Source organism: Octodon degus, unplaced genomic scaffold (genome assembly GCF_000260255.1).
Source record: "Octodon degus isolate 3935 unplaced genomic scaffold, OctDeg1.0 scaffold00145, whole genome shotgun sequence".
Lineage (NCBI taxonomy): Eukaryota > Metazoa > Chordata > Mammalia > Rodentia > Octodontidae > Octodon > Octodon degus.
The window spans coordinates 5,353,105-5,368,344 of record NW_004524721.1 but is presented as its reverse complement, the minus strand read 5'-3'; the positions used below and the strand labels follow the sequence as shown (position 1 = coordinate 5,368,344).

The following is a 15,240-nucleotide window of genomic DNA, read 5'->3' as shown; positions in this document are numbered from 1 at the left end:
AGAGAACGAATGAACGAACATGAGACAGAGAACATGAAAGACCACAGGAGAGAAATGAGTCTAATGTAACAATAAAAGTAGATAGTTGCTTAGATGTAACAAGTATTCACATGAATGGCACATTTAATTAAATCACCAGGAAATATCAAGGTATGTAGCAACATCATATTTTAAAAAACAGAATACAATGTTCATAGTAAACATATGTTTTTCTCAGATAGAATATGCTCTGTTTTCATTTTTTTCCCCTTCCCACCTAGAAAAGTATAATTTTGGATATATTATTAAACTTCTTTGAACCTTATTTTCTTCATCTATAAAACTATGCTTTCTCTCAGGATTTTTTGAATTGTCTGAGTCAATAGAAATGACCCCTCTGCACTGAGTACCATAACAATGGATTGTCAGAGCTCATTCAGAAATGCTCATATCTGAAAATGTGCTATGAAGAATACCATAGATGTGTTTTAAAATATATTGTAGTTCAAAATTATTTTAGCAAAGATCCATACAAATAAAACATTAGTCAGCTCTCTCTGTAAAGCTAGCAGCCTCAAAAACACATTTTTTTCCCCAGAGGAACAGTCATCTATTATCAAACTCCAAAGCTTAGCAATTTCAAAAGATGTGCTACATTTAAGTTTGAAAAAGTGTTACCCATAGGAATCCTAAAATACAGACATTGTGTTTGTGGATGGAGGATAGGTGGCTTAACTATGATTGACCTTACCTCATATTATATTTGTTAATTCTTTTTTAAATCATACAGTTTTTTACATGACATGTAGAAACCTTCTCAAAGAAGTCTTGCCCTGATTTTCAAAAAGAAAAAAAAAGCCAGACAGATGGAAAGTGTATACTATGTCAAATTTTGGTAAGCTTCTCTGAATGTGTCTGCTGCAGAGTGAAGTGTGGAGAACAGTTTCTTGCTTTAAAATATATTGCTGTCAAATTATTCTAGATACTTTAGAGACCAGGTCTTACATGTTACTATAATGTCGAATCATGATTGAAACTATCATTATAGTAGTTATATAGTTGGAAAATAGACTTCAAAATCAGTATTTTAGGAAGGTAATTTATTATTATTACATAATGGCACAGCAAAAAAAAAAAAGACTGCTAAAATATTCTTACATTTGGTTTTCTAAATGAGGAGAAAGCCCTTTGCTAATGATACTTATATAACTAAAGCTAATTGTTTTATAAAAATACAAGAGTAAAAATGAACCTTGAGGCTGCCCAGCAAGTCATCACCCAGCAGTGAGGGAAGAATTGTGCTCAGTCATTGTGGGTGGAAGCACTCCGCGCCAGGTAGCCTTCCATCATATCGATGTTACTATCAGCCCAGCACTTGCCTAGGGAAGTGGCTCACTCTGATCCTGTTGAGTTTGGATGCAGCCTGACAAGATGACAAAGTGACTTCTACTGCCACTGATGCTGGCTGCCTTGTCTGCTGTATGAAGGCATGCTAAAGATATTTCTATGCTAATCTCTTATTGAGATTCAGATGGTTAGCTTTTAAATCTTAGAGCCAATCATTTTTCTCGCCCTGACCTGTATCAAACACATGTGAACAGACAGAAGATGAGCCAAGTACAGGTCCTCACATATTGTGTCTTAAGAAAGAGTTGATTAAAGACGAGAACAAACTTGGTAGAAAAGAAATGGTTTGGACCAATCTAGGGTTTTTTTGTTTTTTTGGTGGAACTGGGGGTTGAACTCAGGCCCTTGAGCTTGACCGGCAAGCACTTATTCTACTGAGCCATCTCCCTGGCCCCAAAGAAATGGTTTGGAAGAGCGTGGAGTTTTGCACTTTAGAGAATGCTTAGGGGACCAAATAACTTGTCTAGTTTTAAATAACTTTTCTTGCTATAAAAGGAAATTATAGAAACTAATGATCTACCCCAGAAGAAAAAATTCTTATTATTCATGTTAATGCTCAGAGATTATCACTGATAACATCTACTATGTATACTTTTTATTATAAAATATGAGTATTAAAACATTCTGCTTATTTTATATTTCAAAGTCATTAACTATACTCTGTAGCACTATTGTTATACATTATATACATATTGTATACATATATTGAAGTTGATAAAAATTATCAACTTGTTTGTGATTTTTGTTTGTAATTTTTTAATGTTTAAGCACTTATTTGTCAGAAGATGAGATAATTAACAGATGATTTATGAAAGTGTTATCTAGCTCTTTTTTGTGGCGCCTGGGAGGTGATCAGTAGCTTCGACATCAAGCTGAACATCTCCTTCCTAGTCACTGGCTGCCAGAAACTCATCGAGGTCGATGATGAACGCAAGCTTCGCACGTTCTATGAGAAGCACATGGCCACAGAAGTGGCCGCTGACGCCCTGGGTGAAGAGTAGAAGGGTTACGTGGTCCGAATCAGTGGTGGGAATGACAAGCAGGGCTTCCCCATGAAGCAGGGCATCTTCACCCTCGGCCACGTGCGCCTGCTGCTGAGTAAGGGGCACTCCTGCTATCGACTGAGGAGAACCGGAGCGAGAAAGCGGAAATCCTTCCGAGGCTGCATTGTGGATGCCAACCTTAGCATTCTCAAATTGGTTATCGTAAAGACAGGAGAGGACATTCCTGATACTACTGTGCCTTGGCACCTAGGGCCCAAAAGAGCTAGCAGAAGTCGCAAACTTTTCAATCTGTCTAAGGAAGGTGATGTCCATTTGTATGTTGTCAGAAAGCCCTTGAACAAGGAGAGTAAAAAACCCAGGACTAAAGCCCCCAAGATCCAGCGACTTGTTACTCCGCGTGTCCTTCAACACAAACGCCACAGTACTGCACTGAAGAAGCTGCGCACTAAGAAAAACAAGGAGGAGGCTGCAGAGTATGCTAAACTTCTGGCCAAGAGAATGAAGGAAGCCAAAGAAAAACGCCAGCAACAGATTGCCAGGAGACGCGGGCTGTCCTCTCTGAGGGCTGCTACTTCCAAGTCTGAATCCAGTCAAAAGGAAAACGCTTAAGTAACAAATAAATTAGATTTGACCTCAAAAAAAAATTGTTATCTAAATTCTATCCATATTTTACTTGCAAGCTAACTAGCCAGTTTGTTACTGTTTTATGGATCCTGCCAGAAGACATGAGGATTCCTAGTTCAAGCAGAAAAGTCTTTAATTATTCCACAACATCCTGATTTTTTTTTTTTGTTTTTTTTTTTAATTGCACTTAGTACAGGGTATACAGGGGCTCACTACATAGATTGGACTCATAGTGAGTCTCCTGTTATCAGTCTCCCAAGTGCTGGGATTACTGGGTGCACTGCTATCTCGGCATGCCCTGGGGTGTGGGGCCGGCATGGCATGCCTTGGCCGCTGTACTCTGCCTAAGCAGGCACTTTTGTCCGCTGAGCCATCTGGCCGGCCCTAACATCCTGATTTCTAACTCTGCCCAAATCTCACATCTATGGGTGATGAGAAGGGGTGGAGAGAGAAACCTGCAAGTGCATTGTGGGAGGTAAATTCTGAATTTAGCAATTCAGTGCTTTTATAATAAGCAGGAGGAAGCTTGGTGTTTTGGTCTAGCAGGGGCCATTACTGCACGAAATTATTCACTGCAGCTCACAAACCTAGAAATGGTCTGAGTGGAGAAGTCAGCACCTAGTACTGTGAGCACGCACAGCAAGATACAGGAGGGACACTCTGGGCCCTGCTTTTAACAGCAAGGTTCTTCTTGCTGTATATGCTTTAGATTAGTATTTCTTGCCTTAGTGTTGGTGCTATTACTATCTTCTAAAAATTTATATTTAATTAGTTCTTACTAAATTGTAAGAATATAAGGTATTATTACTATCTTGGTTTTATATGAACCTATTTAGGAACTCATAAAAGTATAGTGGGCAGAAAAGAAGCTTTTAGAGCGTGTGGGCTTCATATTTTCTCTTAGACTTTACAGACTCAGATAACAATGCAAAGAAATGCTACCTTTCTTAATATTCTCGGGATGTCAGTTAACTACTTTGACTTTTTTATGTAGTTCTTTTAAGTTATGAAACAACTTGGTATTTTATGCCTAGTAGTACAGTGAAGATACAATGAAATAATAGGTATTAACTTTTTGTTCTGGAACTTGGAAAGAGCTAGGCAACTGTGGCAATTTAAAATATAGTAATTACTACATGGTATCGTTAACTGTTAAGAGCAAGATTTACAGACTGCACATTAGTGAGTATTAATGTGCATTAGTGTGCTTTAATGCATTCATTATCACATACCTTGTTATTGGCCAAGTTTAATAAACATTGTTTTAATTGATATTTCACATTCTTTTATACTACATTAATGACAGCTGTGTATCTCTGGTGAATGTTTGAGGTTATTTTCCCATATTAATTGAATATTAGCAAAGGTTGTCTTTAGAAATGGAAAAATATGAAAAAGAGAAAAATTGTTTTCAAATTTGTGTCCTGTGACTGTTATAGAAGGGGAAAAATGACCTTCGAAATTAACTATATTCAAGATGTTTTCATTAAAAAATAAGCAAAACTATACTATGCTCATCTCATATTAGTATTGGCATTGTTTTCAGGATACTCTTTTGTCGTGTGTGTGTGTGTGTGTGTGTGTGTGTGTGTGTTTATTACAGCTGAGATGTACAGGACAGGGAAGCATCAGAACTGCACAGCCTACTACTGGTCACAAGAACTTAACATTTCCTGACCACGGGGTGGCTTCTACAGATTGTCCATTAGGTAGGTCCACGCCTGTTCTCACTTGGACTAGCTTCTGAGCCCAACAGAACCCATCTGTCTTGGAGCTGCCTAGGGCCTATAGTATAGGAAAGGAAGTTACGTCTCAGCTTTGCAGCAGCTCTTTTAGGTGTTATGTTTAAATGTTGTGGAATAAGCATTTTTTTCTTTTTTCCTTTTGGGTTACTACTAATTACTGTTAGCTTCTGTACACAAGCTCTTCTTATAAGGCAAACCTCCAAGAGATCTTCATCTATATACATACTGGATTGATCCATACCTAAATCCTCTAATGGTGGCACAAGTGCCATTGTCATAAGGATGAAAAGAACATAAAGATCTAGTAGTAATTAGCAATAGTTATTGGGCTGATTAAACTCCCTTAATCCCACATGATTTGCCCAGTTTCATACCTAAGATTGTAACTGGCATAATCAGTGTCTCTGCATTTTGTTTAGATGATTAAGTCACATCTCCACTTTTTTTCCTTCCAACTAGACATCTTTTTGGTAGTACTAGGTATTGATTCCAGAGTTTCACAAATGATAGGCAACTGCTCTACCACTACATCCCCAAATCCATATTTTTCATTCTGATACAGCATCTCAATAATTTGCCAAGCTTAGCTTCTATCTGACTTGTAGTTGTTATGCCTCAGCCTCCCAAGTAGCTAGGATTAAAAGTGTGTGCCACTACACCCAGATTACACTATTATCTTTTGAAGAATGATATCCTCTGACTTGTATATATGCCACCACCTTACGTACAGCCTTATATGTAATGTTTTCTTATCCCCCTACCTATTTATAAACTGTGCTTATAAAATTTGTTAATTTTACTGAGTATTCTGGCAGGTTTCTATTGAAATTATTTCTGCTGAACATAGCTGACTGGCTATACTACAAGGACTAAGTAATAGACTTCAAGTAAACAGTTGCTTAGCTGCTATTTAGACCTGCATATTTTAGCTAAGTCATTTAACTTTGGGAACTCTATCTATAACATGGAGATACTGTGTACTTCTAAGATTGTTTCTGGAAACAATTACAACTGAGAGGTACAGGGTCTTTATGACCAGAAAGTATTATAGATTAAGAAAATATTGCTTTATTGTTGGTGTTATCTTTTTAATCTTTGGCTTCCAAATCTTGTCTGTTGTCTTGACCTCTAGTTTTGTTCAATTCACTCAATGAATTGAAATTTCTGTAGTTGTGGCCTTCAGCTAAATGACAGAGATACTTGGAGTTTGTGTGACGACAGGTCCTAATGTGAGGAAGGCATCAGAAGACAGCTTTAACTAAAACTTAATGTCATTGAAATACAGTGTAGAATCCTCTACTGCGTCTGTTTCAGGTTTCCTCTTTTCTGTGATCTCACCTCATTTCCAACTAATATGTGAAATTTGTGCTTCTGAGCACACACTGTTTGTGGGCAAATAATTTTAATTAATCACTTATATCATTATCTTTCTTTTTATTGACACAATTCAGCTTTCAAACTCAGTGTCTTATTTACTTACTTTTTCATTGATAAGACAAAATACCCAACACGCAAAGTTAAAGAGGCTTATCTGCCTTGCTGTGGCTCAAGCCACTGCTGGACAAGGAAAGGTAGTATATGGTAGCCTGCAGAGCGGCTGAGCGCGCAGGTATGTGGGTGTCGTATCTGCTGTGTTTTCTGTTCTCTGGAGACTACTCACCAGGCTTCTTTAAATCGTTGCTTTTCTATCCTGAAACCTCAAAGCAGAATCCACTTCTTCACCATCGTGACTTCTCAGCAGTGCTTGCTCACTGGATGTGGGAACAGCACTTCTGCCCCAGAGGTGCCTGCTCAGGGGAAGCAGGGTGCAGAGAGGACCAGAGCTTCTGGCTGGCCTTTGCCTGGATCTGCGCATGGGGGACTGCAGTTGTTTGGGTGTCTATGATTCCTTCAGCATATTATCTTTTGCCATGAAGGGAACGTTTTCTGCTCACTTAATTCTCTAATCCTCCGGCCCCAAGTCCGCAGTGCTTCCCCAGGGTTTTCTAGGTCTCTGAGCACTAAAACAAGGTGCTAATGAAGATGAGTCAGCGCTAATTTCCCAGCTGGCAAAAGCATGGCTCATTGCCTCTGGTGATTTTGTACAAGTCTGGAGTGCTTTACAAGCTAAGTGTGTGGTGATTCTGGATTCCATATACGAATTTAAAATTAAGAGAAGAATCATGAGCAGCAAAGGCTCCCCCGACACCCTGTACAAGGCGGTGCGCGAGGTCCTGCATGGGAACCAGCGCAAGCGCCCGAAGTTTTTAGAGGCCGTGGAGTTGCCGAAGAGCTTGAAGAACAGTGACCCCCAGAAGGACTTCCACGCGCTTCTCGGGTGCCTCAAGTCCACACTCTGCCCCAAGTTCTCTGTGTGCGTCCTGGGGGACCAGCAGCACTGCGACGATACCAAGGCCCTGGACATCCCCCACATGCACACTGAGGTGCTGAACAAGCTCAACAAGAACAAGAAGCTGGTTAAAAAGCTGGCCAAGAAGTACGATGCCTTTCTGGCCTCGCGGTCTCTAATCAAACAGATCCCACGGATCCTGGGACCCCGCCTCAATAAGGCTGGCAAGTTCCCTTCCCTGCTGACCCACAATGAAAACATGGTGGCCAAAGTTGATCAGGTGAAGTCCTGGATCAAGTTCCAGATGAAGAAAGTCCTGTGTCTGGCTGTGCCTGTTGGTCAGATAAAGATGACAGATGATGAGCTTGTGTACAACATCCATCTGGCTGTCAACTTCCTGGTGTCACTGTTCAAGAAGAACTGGCAGATTATCTGGGCCCTGTACATCAGGAGCACAGTGTACTCCTCCTGTATTAGGGCACATCCTAATGTCAGTGCAACCAAAATAAATAAATATAAAAAAATAAATTAAGGGATTAAGACACTTACTTCTGAAGCCAGTTTTCTCCAGAAGGGGACTAGAATAATTGAAGCCTCCTATAATCCTAACATAGCCAAGGTTTCTGAGTAAACTGGAAGGTGTTGAGATTTCCATTACCTTGAGACTAAGCTCTTCCAAGACTGAGGATAGTTGAAGAAAGCATGACTTGATTATTACAAACGATCATGATAAAAAGAAAAATGTATATCTTAATTAAGTTACTACCTAGAAATACTTTCTGAATGGGACAATCAAAGGGAGACTATAAATTGTGGTAGGCAGTAGCAGTGCAGTAGGGAATTTGGATGCTGGTGACTAACAGTGTGAATGTGCAGGGCTTTCAGTAATTATCCACTCAACAGCATGGAGAGCCAGAAATCTCACCTCAGTAAGGATTTTTATGGACAACTGTTCAAAACAAATTTAGTCCATCCTCTCCCCATCCCTTTTATAAGTTTAGAGACTCTCTTCCTATATCATTTTTTTCTTTTGTGGCATATGGTACAATATTTATTTATTTATTTGCGGAACTGGGGATTGAACTCAGGCCCCTGCGCTTGCCAAGCAAGTGCTTAGTCTATTGAGCCATCTCCCCAGCCCTACAATATTTATAAAAGAATGACTTTTACTTATTTATTATACTGTTTCTTTTTCTTTCTTTTTTTTTTTTGGTATTATATTCTGTTTATTTTCAAACCCACAATAGAATTAAACTCTACAAATGCAGGATTTTTCTTCTTCCTTTTTACTAATGCTTTTCAAAATACACAAACAATTCTGGCTCATTACTGGCACTCAGTAAATACTTGTTGAATAAGAAATACATTATTTTCTGAAGGGCATAAAGTAAAATTAGAAATAGGCTTAGGTTATTGGTATTACCTTTGTGGAATGCATCTCTGTGAAAATCCAAGCAGGGAAAACAGCAAGCCATCAGAAGTTATTGGATGTTTATTGGGTCCTTCCTTTACTTCACAAGATAGCTTTTGTGTTCCCCAGAAGTGAATAAATGAATTCCTCTGTGAACTTAGCTGCTATTCTCCTTGGAAATCTTGCTACTTTAAAAAATGTTTTGTATTTTTTGGTGTTGCTTAGGACTGGGACCTATGTAATTCACTTTCATATCCTCCACAGAATATTTTAAATTGAATGTACTCATACCAGGTAATAAATATTTGTTGAAAGGGCAAAGGAGTAAACTGAGTTTAGGTATTAGGTTACTTGGGGATACAGTCATTTTTCACACGAACTCGTGAGTTGTGGCATTCTGGTCTACACAGTAGTGTTTTGTACACTGGGTTAAATTATTTTGAGGAGCTTATACATTTTCAATGATAATTTTTTGGCTTTTATTTTAATCATCACCTAAAAACTTGGATCAGTCAGCTTTCTTTTCTTTTGTATTTGGTGCAGGGTCCTACTACACAGCTTGGACTCATAGTGATACTCCTGTTTTCAGCCTCTCCAGAGCTGGGATTACAGGCCTATTCCACCACACTAAGGCTCAGTGACTGGCTCAACACAGCCATGACTGGCTCAGTGAACCTGGGGGCGGGGCTGGTGCAGCATGTGGTACTGGGGACTGAACCTGTTCCCTGTGCTTGCCTAGGCAGGCGTTTAGTCCACTGAGCTGTCTTGCCAGCCCTTCAATCAGCTTTCTGTTGCTGGGACAAAATGCTTGACAGACCGAAATTAGAGGAGGGAAGGTTTATTTTGGCTCACAGTTTTAGGCCGCACTTGCTTGGTTCCACTGCTGTAGGCCTGAAGGAAAGCAGAACATTCCCATCAAGGGGTGTTGTGAGGCAAAGCAGCTTATGTCAGTCAGGAAGCAGAGAAGGGGAAAAAGTGTAGAGGAAGGGACAGGGACCAGACATGCACTTCAAAAGCCCCAGTGACCTGCTTCCTGTAACTGGAGCCTAATAGCTGTGAGCTCATGAATGGATTAATTATTTGGATGAGGTTGGCCTTCTCATAATCCAATCATGACTCTGACAATTGCTACATAAGAGAGCAAGCCTTTAATATATAAGATTTTGGAGGACATTTCATGTTTAAACCATAAGGTAACGTAAGCATATTCTGGGTTATCTGGATAACTAAACCCTGGCAGGAGGGGTTTAGTATCCCAGTTTGTTTTCTGTATTTATTTGGAAAGTATTAGCACTAGGTAGTATGATAGATCGTTACAGATTAAATAAAGAACAAAGGAAAATGGTGTGATTTATTCATTTCAAGTGAAATACAGATGACATTAGGCCTTCTGTTGAAAGATTTCACAGTAATTTAAAAGAAGAAAGAGATGAGAGTAAAGGATCCTACGATGTGTAAAATAGGAAAGGTAATTCAATATTGGGAAAGCATGATCATTGATTTTAACTTAATGTTTAACTTTTTGTTAGTTTTATAGTTTTATTTGAATTTATTTTATAACTTGTTGAGCTTTGTGCTGAGTCATATGAGCTAAAGTTGGAATTTGGGCCTTCTTTCATATTTTATGCATTCAGCTAATGTCATCATGAAAATAGTTTAAATTGGGAGTGTCTAACTTAAAATGAAAGTATACTTTGTAGTTAGTGGGGTGTTTATACTTTTCTTAAGTTCGTGAAAAATCTGCATTATATAGCTTCTGGTTTCAGGGTCACAGACACAGTGTAATTAAAGTCCACGTGTGACAGATCAACATTGGACAGATTGCTGCTCCTGCCACCACTGCTGTTGCTTGTGGTGCTGGGGGTGCTGGGGGTGCTGGGGATGCTGGGGATGCTGGGGGTGCTGGGGGTGCTGGGGATGCTGGGGGTGCTAAAAATAGAAGTGATCTCAGGAACACATAAGAACTTGGATAGAGAAAGTGGAGGAATTTTGTGTGAATACACAGAACTTTTTTTTTTTTTTTAATTTTTTTAGGGAAGGATCTACAGCATGTTCAGAGTCTCACTACTAGACCATACTCCTAGTGATCTGCCTGTTTACAGCCACACCCAGTCCCAATTGCCATCTCAGCATGCCCCGGGGGCGGGGCCGGCATGGCAGGACTGGATATTGAATCCAAGATCCTGTGCCTTAAGCTAGTTGGCTGGCTGGCCCTTTCTTTTTTATTTTCTTTCTTTCTTTTAGTATTTTAGTATCGGGTTTACAGGGTCTACATGGTCTCACTACATAGATTGGACTTCGTAGTGATTCTCCTGTTTTCAGCCTCCCAAACTCTGGGATTAACAGCATGTGCCACCATGCCCAGTCTGAATGGCCACCTCAGCTCACCTCGGGGTCAGAGCCGGCCCGGCAGGCCCGAGGATGGAAACCCCCTGACTGCGCTCTGCCTGTGCAGGCGCTTTACTCTGCTGAGCTATCTGGCCTGCCCAACAGAACGTTTGAGAATTCTCTTTCTTAGTGATTCCTCAAATCTGTAAGTGATACGTAGTCTTTTTGTTTGAATATTTAAAAGAAAAGAATGTTAATCAGCATTTCCATAGACGATGTAAATCTCTGTCTTGGTATGGGACACCGAGAGACCCAAAGGGTACATAAAGTTATTGTGATAGAGGATCAAGGGAAAAAGGAGCTTGTGTTCTATACTGTCCTCCTCCAACTTCCTTGTTTAAAGTTCTACAATAAGAAACAGAGATTGAAAGAAAAGAGATGAGGGCTCAGTTGTGATTTTCTTTAATAAAAGGGGTTTTGAGGACAAGTACTATTTTAGAGTTAAATTTCCTACCCCGTCCAAAGTGATACTCTTGGGACTTCAGTCAGTCAATAAATATGTCCTGAGCACTTATATATCAGGTATTATATGAGGAGTTGAAGACAGTGAACAATACAAATCCCAGTTTTTGAGACATATGTGAAACTATTTCTTGCTGATTTTGTTCTATTGTATATCTTCACTTGATACAATTTAGTTAAATCTGAGTGGACAATTTTAGTACATTCTTTTCTGCTGGGTCAACTGATTTCCAGGACAGAATAGAGTTAGAAATTACAAAGTCTCAGTTTGTACTTTTTATCTTTTTCACTTTTAGGGGTGTTATGAAAGTTGATATAAATCTTCAGAAAGTGGATATTGACCAATGTTCAAGTGATGGCTGGTTTTCAGGAACTCACAAATGCCACCTTAACAACTCAGAGGTAAGTAAGTGTGAAAATAAAATCTTTTGAAATCAGAAACTCAGAAATATATTATGTTTGTATAGTTTGTATTTATATGAGTCAATGAACCAGAGAAAATAATGAAGACGTCAACGCTGTGGAATGAACTAAATAAGGTAGAGAAAATAAAATTTATGCAGAATGACTATTCACTTTTAATTACCCTCCTAGGAGCAGACAAAAGTTAGAAGTTTAACTTTAGTTAAAAGCTGACCTTATTCCTCAAAATGGGCTGGGAATTTAAAATAAGCATGCTGTGAGAAAGTTGTCCTAGGCAGATCAGCCAGATTATGCATGTTTTAATGCAATATGATGCTTACTGAAATGTTGACGGTATTTAAACATACTACCATATGTTTAAAAAAAGAGAGAAGGCAGGACAATTTTGAAAGCAAGGAGAAAATTATGTGTAGGGGCATAATTCCTAATTCTGTAATTCCTTCCTTATATGATGTGAATGCAGAAATTGGAAAGGGATTGCATGTATTTGTATATGTTTTTCCAATTTTCAACTCCCACCTATTCCTGGTTGATGGGATTCTGGTTGGTAAGGAAGAGAATTCATCCTCCTGGAAATAAGACTATCACTTGTTTTTATAGTTTCCAAGAAGAAATGCAGTGCCACGCTAAAGTTTCTCTTTTAGTACTTTGTCCCTGAGGCCTCAAAATGGCTATGGAACAGATGGGTGATAAGGTTTTCTGGTTGTAAATACTTGAATTATTCCAATATTGATCTCATGAATTTGTGAGAAAAGTCAGATTGATTCATTTAAAATAGGATAGTTCTACAAATATACTTAACTTGTATTTTTTGACACTCGCAAATGGCAGTTTCCCATACGAATATAGTGTGATTTAAAGGTAAGTTGTTAAAAATCAAAAGCAAATTTAAAATTAAGCACTCATACATGACATTACATTAACAAAATGAAGACAGATGTGTACAAGTATACATACATACACATGGATGTTTACATGACTATTGCATGCTCACCACGTGTACTGTGTAGTTTACATACCCTTCCACATACAACCCATATACCACAATCCTTCCATGTCCCCAGCTAGCCTTCCCCATGTTCCTTGTACCCTCCATCTACACTTGTACCCACTCCTCTGCCCTCCACCAGAATATCCTTCAACTGTCTGATCTTCGGCCCCTCTAGAGGCCTCCACAATCTCCTGAATCACCCTGTATCTACCACACTTCTCCATCATGTCCCTGTGATAGCCTTCTACTTCCTCTTCCTTAATAACCTGCAGCTCCTTACATCTTTTGTATCTCCATACACTTTAGCATAGCCGACCACCCACAGTCCTCATGCTACCCTTACTCCTGCCAGCTGGGACCTAGTGACATATGCGAGTGTTTGCGCCTTGTTGATGCATACAAGTGAAAGCCCCTTTTTGCTGCCTTTTCCTATTTGTTCTGATGGTTTTGAACATTTCTGAAACTCTACTTCCCTTGGGATGATTCTGGCATTTTGAAAGGATAAATTTCAATCACTGATTTGGTGAGATGTCCTTAGTTGATGACTATCTTCATGTTAATGGCATATAGCCACTTACTATTGTCTTGTAGCTAGACTGGATATCTTTCTTCATGGTGTCATATTGTGGATATTGATCTGTGTGTACTTATTTTGGTACAGCCTCATATCAGTGGTGCTACTGGGTGGATCAGTAAGCAGTCTGTTTAGCAACAAGGAAATGGTTACTTTTCAGTTTGCTCCTTACTTGTAGTAAATAATTGTGCAGTTTTTGTGTCTTTCTTACATGTTGTATATGTGCCTGACTTGATGATCACTTTGCAGAAACCTCTTGGTATTTATTTCAAGTAGATGTTGATATTGTAAGAAAGTTTCTCTCCATTTCTTCATTGTATAAGAAACACTGATTTTATGAGTTTTGTTACAAGTTAAACTAAATTATTTTAAGATCACATGTCATCCTTTATTGGTTAACAAAGATTAGGATGAACTAGATGACGTTCATGATGATACGTGGAAGCATTGTATGTATTCATTTAACACTGGAAAGACTGGACAAGCACATCCTATAAGACTGTTGACAGTTCAGTGAATTTTCTTTGAAACTTATGGAAGGAGATTCATTCACCAAAAAGTATCAACAACACTGGGTCCATAGAATGCACATTTTAGATTTAGGATCTGAATCCCTTTTCCTTGCCTATTAGAGTTGAAAGTAGGGGAAGTCTGTGTTTTAGGCTGAGCCCTTGAGGTTCTTGGTTTGATAGGTCAGTCTTATACATGGCTGTCATGGAGCCCATCGTATTTTCTTCATTTGTTCTCTAAGGTCCTGCAGTTGGTGTTGGTGACTCTACGAACATACAGTGCCTCAGTCTAGTTATCTGAAATAGCCTTTTAATTCTTTCCCTGGACTGATGTAAACTAGAGATGGTTTCTCTTGACATTTTTTCTGCTTGGCAAAATGGAGTGAAATCTCTTCCTTGGAGCATTTTTTATTTTCTCTAGCTTTCCCTTGTTCTTTCCTTCTAATCCTCTATTTTAGGCTTGAAGGATCACTGTATGAACTGTGTTTTAGAATGTAGTCAGCATGGTTTTCATTTTTATTTTTTATGATTTTCATTTTTAGCATGTAGGATTCTGTCTTTCTGAATATCCACACCATTAGAAATAGAGACAGTAACCATGATTTACATTGAGTTGTACATTTTGCTCATGTTTAACATTCTTCTCCTATAAACAGTAGAGGAATTAAAAAATTTCAAAGTTTTAAGTGAGGCAAATGTTTACTTCTACATTCTTTCTGGAAGGTTGTTCAGCCTCCTGGATGTGCTAAGCCAAAGTAGCAGATGTGCTGTTAGAAATGGAGTGGTATGGAGTTGGCGACAGAAGCCTCAGCTGCAGCTCCCAAAGGCATCAGAGGTTTCAGAGCGTGGTAACTACTTAATGAGTTTAGGTTAGCACAGGTCTGGGTAGTCACTAGGTACTTTATGAACCCAAAACAAGATCTTTGCTGGTGCTCTGAACTAGACTACAGTATTATCTGGATGTCTTCACAATGGATCTAGATAACTGCCAGATGGGTTTTGTCATGATTTCAGTATCCACCTAATTCTTAACCTGTTTTTATATCAGTTTTATTTTTTTTTAAATATAGTCTCTTGATATGTGTTTCCAACTCATAGTGATCCTCCTGTCTCGGTCTCCCTAGTGCTAGGATTACAGGCATGCACCGCCATGCTTGGTTCCGGGGCTGGCACGCCATGCTGTACTGGGATTGAGCACAGGTCCTTGCACTTGCTGGGCAAGCACTTAGACTGCTGAGCTATCTTCCCAGCCAGAGAATCATTTTTAAAAGTTTATTACTTGAAGTAAGAAACATTAGGGAAGTGATCTTTGAAGTTCTTAAGTTATCTTCCATTAGAAATGCTTTAAGAGAGCCAGGGAGATGGCTCAGTGGAATAAGCGCTTCCCTGGCAAG

At 39.1% G+C, this 15,240-nt stretch overlaps 1 protein-coding gene and 2 pseudogenes across 1 annotated transcript in view; all 3 read left to right on the top strand.

Annotated features, from left to right (window-relative positions):
* LOC105743637 overlaps nucleotides 1–2,999 on the top strand; it is a 4,661-nt pseudogene extending 1,662 nt beyond the window's left edge.
* Gpr158 (G protein-coupled receptor 158) overlaps nucleotides 1–15,240 on the top strand; it is a 503,792-nt gene that overhangs the window by 25,832 nt on the left and 462,720 nt on the right. The window contains exon 2 of the mRNA XM_004641901.3: nucleotides 11,646–11,751. Coding sequence (XP_004641958.2) covers nucleotides 11,646–11,751 — 106 coding nt within the window. The remainder of the gene's footprint in view (nucleotides 1–11,645; nucleotides 11,752–15,240) is intronic.
* Nucleotides 6,922–7,620, top strand: LOC105743636 (annotated as a pseudogene).